The sequence below is a fragment of the Canis lupus genome, chromosome X (assembly GCF_011100685.1).
Source record: "Canis lupus familiaris isolate Mischka breed German Shepherd chromosome X, alternate assembly UU_Cfam_GSD_1.0, whole genome shotgun sequence".
Taxonomy (NCBI): domain Eukaryota; kingdom Metazoa; phylum Chordata; class Mammalia; order Carnivora; family Canidae; genus Canis; species Canis lupus.
In genome coordinates this window covers 13,303,055-13,316,120 of record NC_049260.1, presented here as the reverse complement: position 1 = coordinate 13,316,120, position 13,066 = coordinate 13,303,055, and the positions used below count along the sequence as shown (strand labels likewise).

General features: G+C 38.8%; 1 protein-coding gene and 1 long non-coding RNA gene across 16 annotated transcripts in view; one reads left to right on the top strand and one right to left on the bottom strand.

Moving 5' to 3' along the window:
- REPS2 (RALBP1 associated Eps domain containing 2) overlaps positions 1-13,066 on the bottom strand; it is a 231,657-nt gene that overhangs the window by 90,655 nt on the left and 127,936 nt on the right. For 13 of the 14 annotated variants that reach the window (XR_005386165.1, XM_038586909.1, XM_038586907.1 and 10 more), the window contains 4 exons: positions 10,773-10,842; positions 9,193-9,267; positions 4,712-4,757; positions 1,453-1,589 (listed from right to left, as the gene is read on the bottom strand). Coding sequence is in view for 13 of the 14 variants with exons in the window: in XM_038586909.1 (XP_038442837.1) it covers positions 1,453-1,589; positions 4,712-4,757; positions 9,193-9,267; positions 10,773-10,842 (328 nt within the window). In the remaining variant the exon portion in view is untranslated. The remainder of the gene's footprint in view (positions 1-1,452; positions 1,590-4,711; positions 4,758-9,192; positions 9,268-10,772; positions 10,843-13,066) is intronic. The other variant, XM_038586908.1, reaches the window with a different exon arrangement.
- LOC111094684 overlaps positions 1-13,066 on the top strand; it is a 48,687-nt gene that overhangs the window by 19,019 nt on the left and 16,602 nt on the right. The window contains exon 4 of one of the 2 annotated variants that reach the window (XR_005386171.1): positions 10,252-10,678. The exons of the other annotated variant lie outside the window; for it this stretch is intronic. This is a non-coding gene — a long non-coding RNA (uncharacterized LOC111094684). Of the gene's footprint in view, positions 1-10,251; positions 10,679-13,066 lie in introns of those variants that run through there. 2 annotated transcript variants of the gene reach the window in all.

The window sequence follows — 13,066 nt, the reverse complement described above, 5'->3', positions numbered from 1 at the left end:
GATTAAGCCACTTGCTGAAAATCAAAACAGTTAATAAGCAGCTAAGCTGGACTCCAAATCAAGTCTTGTCTTTTCCACCATATGATGCAATGTCGTAAAAGCCACAGCACATCCATTCCCCAGCACAGCTGGCACTCCTTGTGGGCTTGCACAGCCAGAAAGATGCTTGCACGTTTCCAGTCTCTCCTTGCAAGGAAAATGTATTAAGATAGCTGCCCAGATTGTTTTAATCTTCTTGCATGCACAGAAAAATCTTCTGGGTCATAATCCGCCAGCCATGTGAAATTTTTATAGCATCATCATCCGTGGCTATTCCCACCTCAAATACCAGTTACTATGAAATTATGCCAGAATTTGGATCAAAGTATGGGAGAAAATGCAAGGCAAATTTTTATCTGATGAACTCATGGCAGAGAATCAAATTTCATAGAGAGTTCCAGACTCTAGTATATTAAAAAACAATCTGCAACTTTACTGTGAGGAGACTACTTTATTAGAACAACTAAAACATGCTGAGCTCTGCTGGGACACAGAGGTCATGCTAATGTGTGAGCCAAGGAGAGTCTTTTCTTGCTTTAGTAGAAAAGATAATAATCTGCAAATCACTAGCATCTGAGGCTGGCTTGATTTAAAATGCACACAAATATAGAAAAAGTTCCAGGAAATCACTGTATTTATAGCTTGCCTACATTAGTCAGTGGAAAGGCCCTTGCTGCTCCCAAAATAACACTTGGGAAGGCGCTGCATCCTAGCACCTTCACTAAGCAAAGGCATGCATGGTTCTCATCTGCTGTTCTGTAGGTTCCCTAGGAGGACATCTCCCACTTCCCAGGGAGCCAGGGAAGCAGACAGGACCCTCCAACCTCTACCCCCCTCCAACCCAGCTGTATAGAAGCTGGCTCAAGGAAGCCCCATCCCCAGAAGCCCCTCAGCAGGCCACCTGGAGGAGCCCTTGCCCAGTTCCCTCCACCAACCACCTAACCATCAGTCAGATTTAGAAAGCGGGGCCCCCTTGGCATTAAACCCTCCAATACACAGGATCTTCACAAGGATAAGATACAGAAGATTCTGGCCAGGTGTCAATCACCAAGATCTTTCATACATAAGTATCTCAGGAAATAACAGACAGCAAATTACCACAATGCAGAGAACAAGACCCTAGCCATGCACTCAGTGGGATGTCTGGGGTTAAAGGATTTTCATCTTCTTGGTACAGAATTTCATAATTCTTGGTCCATATGAGTGTGGGCAAGGCTCCAGACACATGGGATATTTATTTGCCTAGAAGTGCTTCCCCCCCGCCACCCCAGAATACCATACTCAAAGACCTTCCTGGGATGGGAAATGGCCAGATCTGCTCGTTCTGTGGACTCACAAAGGCCTCTGTGGCAGACATACATCCAGTGACTCCAACAGGAAAGGGAAAGACTGGGGTGCAGAGGGGCACTTCACCTGGCACACTGGGCTGGAAGACTTTATTCAGATCCAAGGAGGAGGCTCTGGAATGGGTTTTCTGTGGTCGCGGTGGTGGGGTGGGAGGGTCCTCGCCCCTTTTCATGGCCTCTTCTATGGAGGTGCTAGAGTAAGATCTGCAGCAAAATAAGGGAAGGTCAGAAGGGAGATAGCAAAGCTTTAGTCTCTGAAGCAGGACTGAAATGAAAATACCCAAAAAAGTCAAAATCACTATAAAGGACTGACAAGTGCCCATCTCAAAGCAATCATGAGTTCGACTGTCCCTTGGATGCCATTATCTGTTCAAACCCAAACCATGAACCAGAACCTTTTTTAACCTCTTTGTTCATATTATATCTTAGACCTAAATTTACCCAAAGGAAAAGCTTTCCGTAAATTCAAATCCGTTTTTATTGGTACTGTCAATAAAAATAACATGTAAACCTTCAGCTTAGCCATTTCCATATTGTAACAGAAGGGGTTGGTGGTCTTAATGGGCTGCAGCACTTTTCTCCTGTTTACATGTGACCTTGATGACAGGCATGTGTGGAAGCAGGGCAGATAACCCAAGAGTAAGCATCAGATGCTCAAGGGAATATGCCACAAATAAAATTTAGGAAAGGGAAACATATCAATCAGATGGAGGGTCTAGGCTGTTTTACCATGAGAAATACCAGTATGGGGAAATTTTCAAAGCAAAAGCTTCCTCTTAACTTTCTCCCTCAATCTGTAACAAGGCAGTAACTAACTAGACAACTTCTGAAATTATAACTCCAATAATTACATTCAAGAAACAGGAAATAAATAACCTGCCAAAGGTCACACAGCTAGGTAGTTACACTGATTCAGTTCAAACTACAATCTATTTCTAAATCCCATTTTTAAAATATTCTGATATTGTCTACGAGCCAGGAAAGAAATCTTTTGGAAGTAGCGGCTACACTATTTATTACAGATTTAATTATTTTCTAAATCAATTCAACTCAGTACATTTATCTATTGCTTAGAAACAGGTTTGTGGAGGAGTTCTCAATATGATTTTCTAAGAAGTGGATGCGTACATCCATTCTATTCAGCTTCTTGTCTAAGTTGTCAAAGAACAAAATGACCTTTGAGTCAGAGATATGTTGTAGGGACAAATTAACCTCAGAAAACTATTATTAGTATTTAGCTATTAGAGTGCCATTTATGAAATCTGAATCTATTGATAATTATGACACAACCTCATTTCTTGGTAAAGCTCATTTTGACATAACAAGTTTGCACTTTCCTGAATCATTCCCTCCTCGAGGTTCCTTTGTGGTAGTTGAAGAGTTGTTTGTCATGCAAGGTTGCAATCTTTCATAAAACCACCACAATGGCATGTAACATGCTCTGGAGTGGTCCCCGTAAAACAACTGGCAAGACAGGCAAGGCAAAGGCATATAGGAACTGGCAGGAAGAATGCTCTAATATTTCAATCAGAGTAAAAGGAAACCAATAGAAAAGGACAACAAAGTTTTCAAATGGGAACTCTTGATTTAAAAAGGAAATCAGAGACTCTAGCTAGAAATTAAAAAAGAAAAAACTTCTCTGCCAGAAAGAGCTTTAGTGACATTCTTCAGTCAAGAAAGAAAATATGTGCGTTTGTGTGTATATCAAAACACATACATAGAGTTAGGCACACCATCCGACACTACATATCTCATTCCATTCTACTTCCATATATATAACCTGTGTACCAGTATTTTCATATGGAAAGTTAACTGAATATTAAATAAGTAAAAGTATGACTACAACCAATTTAAATACAAACGTGCAGGAATCAACAAAATAATGAATAGAAGTAGTGTTAGAATGGTGATCTTCCCTCTTTCCCTCAGAGTTCTACAGAGTTTTATTATTCTAAAAAGGAAGATAAAAATAATTTGATCCTCTCGGTCTCAGTGAAGACCCAGTTGGGAGCAATGAAAATAAAAACATCTAAATTCTATCAAGAGACCAATCCCTAAAAGAATAATATATACAAGTTGGCCAGAGATATTAATAACAGAACATGTGACTATGAAATTTTGTACTTTCATTTGCTTTGAGAAACAGAGGAAGTCAACAGAAGAAAACTGTGAGGTTTAATCTACAGTTAACATAGCACACATAAACAGATTTCTGTAATTCAAAAGTTTTTTATGAGGACAGATAAATATTACTATTCCTACATCCTAAAGCCAATACTGTAAGCCAGTACAGTAAAAGATCTGTTGATCCTTAAATAAAAAAGATGAGGAAATGTGTTAGCCACAGAAACAGTAACCAAAAGAATTACTGTATCTATTGTTCCAAAAAAATATTTAGATATCTGTATCTTCTCTAAATAAGGAAACAAAACCCCCAATTTAGAAAATCCAGACATAAAAGATAAACAAACTAAGGGGTAACTCTTAGATTTACAAAAAGATGAGGTTTTCTTAAACATCAATACTTCAAGCATATGAAATAAGATCAGATTTAAATTCACTTCTTCAGGAATGTGTCTAAGTAGTCAAAGGAAAAAAAAGTTACCGAGAGCCAAAGCAAAACTTGGAAAACACATATGTACTGTCCTGTCTTACACTGCTGTCTACCACTGAAGAGTGATCCCAATACCATTACCCCTCTCTGATGTTCTATTAATGTTTCTGTATTTCTCCTTGATCCTCCATTCTGATGTCTGATGTCAACCGCAGCTCTGTCTTACTTGCACTCCCTCTTCTACTAGCTTCTACCCATCTAAAAACTGTGAAGCCAAAAAGAGGCTCTAAGGATAAAAGAGACCATAAGCGCTGCTTACCTAAAGCTTAAAGCTTCATTAAAATCACTGTGAGCATTTTCTTTTCCTACTCTAGGCTTTATCCCTCAGGCATCTTACTTTTTGGGGTCCACCTTGTCATGATGGTAAATTTCAGTGTAACCTTTTAACCACATTTCCTTCTCTCCAAAGCTACTGCCCTCTATTCCTTATCATCCTGCAACAAGTGGGCCATATCCACACAAACCAGTTCTTGTCAGGCGACCAGCCAGCAGCAGCCACCATCTTCCAGCACTAATAAACACAGAAACTAAGAGTCTCCCAGCAGCACTGCATGCTCCAAACAGGCCCTTCATGACATGTGAACTCACATCTATTCTAAGCTTCAAATCTGAAGGAAAAGGAAATTGTGGGTTGGGCTTCGGGTGTAGGATTTTATTTCTAGTCAGGGACAGGATACAAAGGGCATTAAAGCAGAAATTAAACAAACACTACCTGGATCTTGGTCTTGCTTTGAGACTGTTGGAATCCTTAGAAGTGGCTGAAACAAAGATTAGTTGTTGTTTACTTGGCTTTCATTTCTGCAGTTGAACAGGTTTATAAGCAATACTTGGGCTAGTACAGAACAAATACATCAACAGGTAAATGTGAGGTACAGGTGTCCCTGTGGAGAACTTAACCGTCTCCACGTTTTCATTATTTTGTAATTTTATTTCTAAAGCTAAAGGCACAATTCAAAGGACAGAGAAATCAACATTTTTTTCCTTTTGTCAGAGCACTAAGAAGCTATTCTCAAATCTATGTTGATGAATAAAGAAATTCCAGTATAAAAGACAACCCTCTCACGGGGTTATCTACTTAAATAATAGTGGGTTCAGACGTATGGTTTTCTTAGTCTATCATGATAGCCTAGTAATTGATTTTGAACCAGCTTCCTCTAAAGGCTAAAAAGAAATCTATCAGGTCATACATTTTAAGATTTTTCTTAAAGTACACACTATCAGAGCAGCATTACCACAGGAAATCAAAGGTCCCACAAGTTAAGTGGAAATGAGCTACACAGATTTTCCTATAAGAAAATATTCGTGTGTCCTCTGTGTCTGTGACCAAATCATACGGAGGATATTACGGAGTGAAATCATCAAAATAATTCATCAATCATATGACTTTTCCTTATTGAATTTAAATTATAAACTAACTTGCTCAGTATCAACACCCATGGAGCCTACTTTCCCATCACAAGTTGTTGGGAGTAATTAGAAACATTTACAAAAACATTAATCCTTTTTTATGTTTTCAATACCCTTTGGAAGACAACTTTAGAAACCATTAGTTATGCTAAGGTTTTGCAAACACTGCAAATTTTTCAACAAAAAATATCATAAAAATCCATAGAAAAAGTGCTACTAACTAGGAACAAGGAAAATATAGTTTGTATATTGTTTCCACAAATTCTTCCAGAGAGAAAATGTCTCAATGAATTATCCCATCCTTTTTTACATTGCTGTAAAGATAAAAACCCTCCTTGGGATGAAGCAGCCTGAATTGATGATGGCCATTAAAATCCATGGGTTAGATAAGCAGGAGAGAAAGGGGAGCTAAAAATGCTAACAAGGCACAAAGAAAATTAGCAATATATATTCCCTTAGATATAGTCAGTTGTAGAAAAGATACATTTCTCCCCAAAATAAGCATTTTAGCTTGCTGTAGTGAGAACACGGGCATCTTTTGACTTCAATCCATCAAAATGCTGCCAGAGCCCTGAAAAGCATGGGAGGCCTGAGGAGTTTAAGCCCTGTTCTGTCCATTATCATGCACCCACACCTGCATATGCATATAGTTTCCCCTACCCCACCTCCCACAAACACAAACCCCAGGCAGTCAGGGAAAGCAGCTAAAGGGGAGCCAGTCCTGCAGTCAAGCAGGCAGCCGTGGGGCTAAGTTGGACAGTGTGACCAGACTCACCACAAAGATGGGGGCTGCCCTCTGGGCAGGCTGCCCACAGCTGGCTCAGAATTCCTCTTCTCTCTCAGACCACACTGCTTTCCAGAAATATATGGGTCGGGAAAGCCTCAGTCACATTAAAATAAAGTCTGGTTCCCCAAACCAGATCATGGGGGTGACCGTTAATTCTTTTGTCAACTACCATTATCTTTGTCTTTTTGCTGTGTTGAGAATGGGTGTGGAAGGAGGGGTGAACCCTGCCAGTGAGAGATAGACAGACAGATGGGGTGTGGGGTATGGATAAGCAGTGAAGACCTGGACAGGAATCCTGGGGTCTATGTGTCCCTCCTGGCCACAGCCCTAGCTATTATGTTTCTGAGCCTTAGTTTCCTAGTCTACAGAATGAAGATAATAAAAATGTGGCCCTTTTCTCAAAGGAGAGAGAAGGTAAAGGTACTTTGAAAACTAAATGTATTTTAGAATTGCAAAATATTACGGTTGTAGAATGCTCCTAATTCTTCAAGCTTAGACAGCAAAGGAAGTGCAAGTGGGAGCAGGTAACTTAAGACAATGGGGTGACAGCTGGCAGTGGGGCAGCTGCTAGAGTCACCAATGGTGTTTGAAGACTACAGTGTGAGGTCAAAGAGGTCTCAGCATGACCTACAGACATCAAGAAAAAGATTACCATTGTGCAGTGTGCCTTGTTGAATTAGGCTGAAATATGACGTTAGCTAAGGAATGTATTAGACTCCACTAATATATCCACTTTCAGCAATTAAAAGGGTAAAAGCATATTTAAAAATATGTGACAAGGAAATCTCTCCATTCCCTGATAATGGTCCCACCACAATATCATCCTCTTCACCATTACTATTATCATTATTATCATCCATTGTGGAAGAGCAGGACAGGGGGATACTTCTGCCACCTGAGAAAATATATCTGAGGCAGATCTTGGTAAGTCCCCACAGGTTTCAGATCACAAAAAGCTAGAGAACACTATTCCAATTAAGTCTTCCATCAGCCTCCAAGTCCCTGAAAGTCAGACTCAGCATTTGGGACATGTGAATAACTGCAAAAATGGCCAGGGCACGATGTATTGGAATCCAGGCAGAAGCCAGCGGGTAGATCGCAGCTTTTCATTTAGCTGGGAAGAGGGAAGAAGAATGACAACTTCCTAGAACACCCCAGGCATGTCATCTTTGCAGCAAACTGAAATAGGATAAAAAAGCAAGCCTAAAGTATAATTCTCAAAAAGGCAGCAATTCAACTGAGGTGAAATGTCTGTATGGCATGGACAGACATTCAGAATTAAAAACCACCACCTTGAAACTATAGTGTCTCACACTAGAAATCCAAACATGCCCCCAGGAAAGAGGGTATTAAATATGTTTTCAGATGAGGGATTCCCTCATATCCACTCCAGAAAGGTGCTGCAATGGTAAAAATGAATCAGAAACCACATAGCGTGTTCCCAGGCAGAATGTGAAACAAATTCAGATGTACTTCATGCACTGTGGCACACGCTGATAGCATTTGTCTGGTGACACCATGCCCTATTCAATGAAGGAATCTTAAAAATGACGTCTAAAGTTCATGCTCCAGAGAACACATAATGTTCATGGAAAAAACAGGAAGTTATTAACCTCAAAGGCTGTTGGAAAAGCACCAATCTAACTCTCCAAATTCCACTATCTTTTATTAATACTGTTAACATGAAGTTTACAAAAACTGAGGCGCATCCACTTTAGCTCCAGAAATTAGAGATGGAAAAAACCTACCTTGGGCATTTGTCCTGAAACGGGGTAAGAGGGTAAGCCCAAAGTCCAATTCTCTAACAAGCCAGCAATCCATTTGCCCTTACATAAACTGAGCATTTCTCCCTATGATGAAGGAACCCAAATCATTTTCAAAAGCCCAAACCAGGCTTGAGAATTCTTATCACTTTTGGAGTCATGGTTGATCTACAATCTCAATTTTCTATTTCTTAACATCATTTCCTAGAGGCAGAGGTTCCCAAAATAGGCTACACATCAGAATCGCCTGGGGGGCTGCCGAAAAACACAGATTCTTTTTTTTTTTTTTTTTTTTTTTAAAACACAGATTCTTAAACCTCATCACTGAACTCAATCATATATTCTCATTCATATTCATGCTCTCTCTTCCCCCACCCCTCTCTTTTAAACCTTGAAAGAACTTAGTGTTTGGGAAATACTGTACTATAGTAGCATAAGCCTCAATGTTACATTGATTCCTTTGTTCCAACTTTAAACAAATAAGCCAGGGATGATAGCTAGTTAACCAAAACAAACATGATTTACTTAATAAATATTATGAGAGATAACAATGAGAGAATGCAGCAACTTCTTTCACAACCTTATACCTGGAGCTCCAAATAGTAACACCCTCCCTAGCCAGTTTGTTTTTAACTAGGTTCAGCCTGGTTCGGTGATGGTTCCCATTCAAGTGAGCTGAGGACACAGGCCTGGTCATCTCCACAGTTCACAGACATAGTTCCAACTCTCCAAAATATGGGCAAACACAACTTTTTTTTTCTCCTTGGAATCCACTCCATGTATAAGCACACTTACTTGCCTTCCTGATGGTGGTGAAGTTTAATGAAAATATCTGAGATTTTTGCTTTGGAAATGGAAAAGTTCAACTGTGGGCCTCCAGTTGATCTACTCCATCAGCTCCTTACTCTACACAGAAACCACAATGGTTTACTGAAATCTCAACTCCAAACCTTCCCAATTTTATAGTAAAAGTAACAGTGAGACTCTAACTTCAAACTGAGTGATCCTATCAGTGAAACCTAAACTCAGAACTTAAAAAAAAAAAAACCACCCTCTTCTCATACCTGAAAAGAGGGAAGGAGTAAAAAGCAACCAAAAGGTTTTCTTAGAATAAAACACAGGCAAATATTTAGAGAGAAATCTACATTACTACTAATTTTCTACTCACGGAAACTACTGGTTTTTTTAAACTAATAAATAATTACATAAAAATATAGTATAATGGTTTTCTCCTACCTGGATCCTCGGACATATCCTTTGGTAAGGCTTCATCTGCAGTACTTTTCAAAGCTAGACGTGTTTTGTTTTGTTCTTAAAGAACACAAGAAAGAACGGAGAAAAGAAAAAAACTGTAAATTTTATGTCTGAGGCACAGTTTATTAAAACAAAGAATCCCTAGTCATCGCTTATGGAAATGGTGTTATGAACCATTTGCAGGTTGCTATAGCACTCTGTAAAACAATAAAGATCCCCTTAAAGTATGGAAACAGGTTCTCATCCCACAAAGAACAAAGCAGTATTTCCAACTTTCAACAGAGAGCACCTTTAGTGGCTACAAGGAGTATTACGAGAAAGTATCAGAAATTTCCCCATTTCATTCCTGGCACCCAGACCAATGACATCAGAATCTCTCTAGGAGTGAGATGGAGCCTTCAGTATTTTTAGACCTCATCCAGTTATTCCAATGTGCAGTCAAGGCTAAGACCCACTAGTAAAGACACTGATCAGAGCATGCACTGCTGCAAAAAAATGTCTAGTTCGGCCTACCTCTCCTGAGCAAATATTTAAATAGACAGCAAGCAATTATTATTTCCTAATAGGAAACTTATTTTTCATGTTTAACTTCCATACAAAGCTGCAACGATGGCAGGTCTCGACAATAACCCCTACAATAGTTTCACTGATTTTTAGTCCCTTCAGATAAGCCTGTCATTCACGGGTAGTAAATCAGTATCGAATAATAGAAAGAATACTGGCTGGAGACTTAGAAAATGTTTGTTCTTATCTACACTCTTTTTATTATTAAACTAATGATTCATACTGCCTGTACTTCGGTTTACTCATCTCTGTATTTTAGGTGATAAAACATACTAGCTTCCACTGAGTTTTGTGAAAACTGAGTAAGACAATGAATGAGGAAGGACCTGGTAGATTATGAAGCATTATACAGAGTAGTGCTGGGGGGAGGGGTTAGATGTCCTCCTGTTCTTCTAAATATTCCCAGGCCAACTCATCTCTGTGCTTCACGGTAGCTCTGACATGGAAAACTGTGCTATACTGCTTCTCACCCACCAGGTAAGACAGACAAATGGTTGCTGGCTCCATGACACGAAGTCAGAAGATAAATCCCAGGGACAGAAGATAACTTCCTCAAGGATTAGACCAGTGCACAAATACGCATTTATACTGATGTTCTGGGCTCACATCTGCCAACCCAAGATGTTAAGCTCTCAATTCTTCCAGCTTCCAGTCATTTTCTAATTAGTGCAACTCAATTTCAATGTAAAGTATAGTTTGAGGGTCAGCAGTGAGTAAGGGGCCAATGAGTTGGGGGGCTTTGGAAACTCCCGTTACCACTTAAGAAACTACAGTTTTCTGAAAACAATTTGAACTACTTAAACCATCCAAATGTCTTCACATGGTGACTACTGTCCTCATATGCTCCAGAAGCCAGCCATTCCAAGAGAAGTAGATGAAGAAACACAGGTAGAATGTTCCTAAAGGAAGAAAACTCATTCTTTTCTTTTTTTTTTTTTTTTTTTTTTTTTTTTTTTTTTTTTTTTTTTTTTTTTTTTGAAAACTCATTCTTTTCATACCTTGTTTGTCATCACTAGTCACATCTTGGGTTGGGACAGGAAAGTCAGCTGTGTCTTTAATAGATAGCTTCTTGAGGGAAAAAAGTAAATAAATTATACAGGTTGAAATGGAAATTAAGTTGCACATACATATGATGAAAATGCTTTAAAAGCAACATAGCTTGCCAATATTTCTGTCTTCAGTAAACCCTGACATTTAATACTACTTTATTTTTTTAGACTCCCAGTGAGGTATAAGTTAATTTGTGTTGAAAATGTACAAGGCAGCCCGGGTGGCTCAAGAGATTTAGCGCCGCCTTCAGCCCAGGGCGTGATCCTGGAGACCTGGGATCAGGTCCCACGTTGGGCTCCCTGCATGGAGCCTGCTTCTCCCTCTGCCTGTGTCTCTGCCTCTCTCTCTCTCTCTCTCTCTCTCTCTCTCTCTCTCTGTGTGTGTGTGTGTGTGTGTGTGTGTGTGATGAATAAATACATAAAATCTAAAAAAAAAAAAAGAAAAAAAATGTACATGTTGGGCACCTGGCTAGCTCACTCGATAGAGTATGTGACTCTTGATCTCAGGATCCTGAATTTGAGTCTCACATTGGGTATAGAGATTACTTTAAAATTTTTTAAATTAAAAAAAAGAAAATTTACACATACAGAGAAAAAAATGACAATTCAGATTTAGATATATGTATAAGACTGCACATTAAATATGAATCCAGTGTGGGATTCAGCTGGAGAATTGTGTAACATTTGCCCATTCTGTCAAAAACAAACCTGCACTTTATGTACTTTTTCACAAGCAGAGAGAGGTTCTGACAAGTGGCCCCTAATGCTTGCCAAAATGTGTTATGCAGGGAGTGCTCAACCCTGATTCAAACAGCCTCCTTGTCAAGGAATAAGAAAAATGAACAGAACAAAATTTTCTCCTAACTCAATCAGGGGAAAGTCTTCACTAATACTAATAAGAAAGAATACCCAAATTAATCACGTATTGATCTGTTTAAAATCTACTTATTATAAATTTCTTTTAAAGTCTCAATTAGGGCAGCCCGGGTGGCTCAGCAGTTTAGCGCCGCCTTCCACCTGGGGTGTGATCCTGGAGACGTAGGACTCGAGTCCCATGTCGGGCTCCCTACATGGAGCCTGCTTCTCCCTCTGCCTGTATCTCTGCCTCTCTCTCTGTTTCTCATGAATAAATAAATAAAATCTTTTTTTAAAGTTTCAATTAATATGCATTCTAAGACCTTTGATAAAAGAATAATATATATTAATAATTACTATATATATAAACAAATTCTAGAAAGATACATAAACATTAAAGGGAGACTGGGTAGATGGGGAAAAGGATGGGAGGAAGACCTGTCACTATATGCCCTTTGACATTTTTTAAATTTTAAACATATTCAGAAAATTAAATAAACCTTAAAGGAAGTGGGTTAAATCCTGTAGCTATTTGGTTTAACTGGTTTGCCTCTCAGAATCTGAACAACCCTACTGAAATAAGCAATACTTCTGTTTTTCAACTGTTTTTGAAGAATGGAGTTCAGTACTGCTTGGTGGTAACCTGATCTAGGATTTAACAATCCTCAAGCAGGTCATTCTTGGCATTACCATGAAGCTTCCAGATATAATTTCCCAAAGTCTACTATCTCCAATAGAACACAGAATGTATCTTAACAGTGCCTTTCTTTCATTTGCTTCTCTCAGTCAACTATAAACTAGATCCCTAATACAAGAAAATTATTTAGGAGTAGAAAATATAGATTAAAAAGTCATTCCCCCCCCCAAAAAAAAGCACCTTTGAAAGAAATTTTTAAACCAAAATAGATGGAAAGGCATCCCATGCTCATGGGTAAGAAGATTCAATATTGTTAAGATGGAATACTCCCCAAATTCATCTACAGATTCAGTGCAATACTTCTTTGCTTTTTTGCAGAATTTGAACAGCTTGTCCTAAAATTCATAAAGAAATGCAAGGAAGCCAGAATAATGAAAAGATTCTTTAAAAAGAAAAAAAACAAAAGACCAAAGTTGAAGGACTCAAACTTCCTTTCAAAATTTACCACAAAGTTATATTCATTAAGACAGGGTAGTACTAGCATTATGACAGACATCTAGATCAATGGAATACAATTGAGAATCTATAAATAAACCCTTAAATTTACAGTCAACTGATTTTCAACAAGGGTGTAAAACAATTCAGTGGGGGAAAATTGCCTTTTCAATAAATGATTCTGAGATAACTGGATATCCATATACAAAAGAATGAAGGTTGGGGCACCTGGGTGGCACAGTCTGTTAAGCACCCA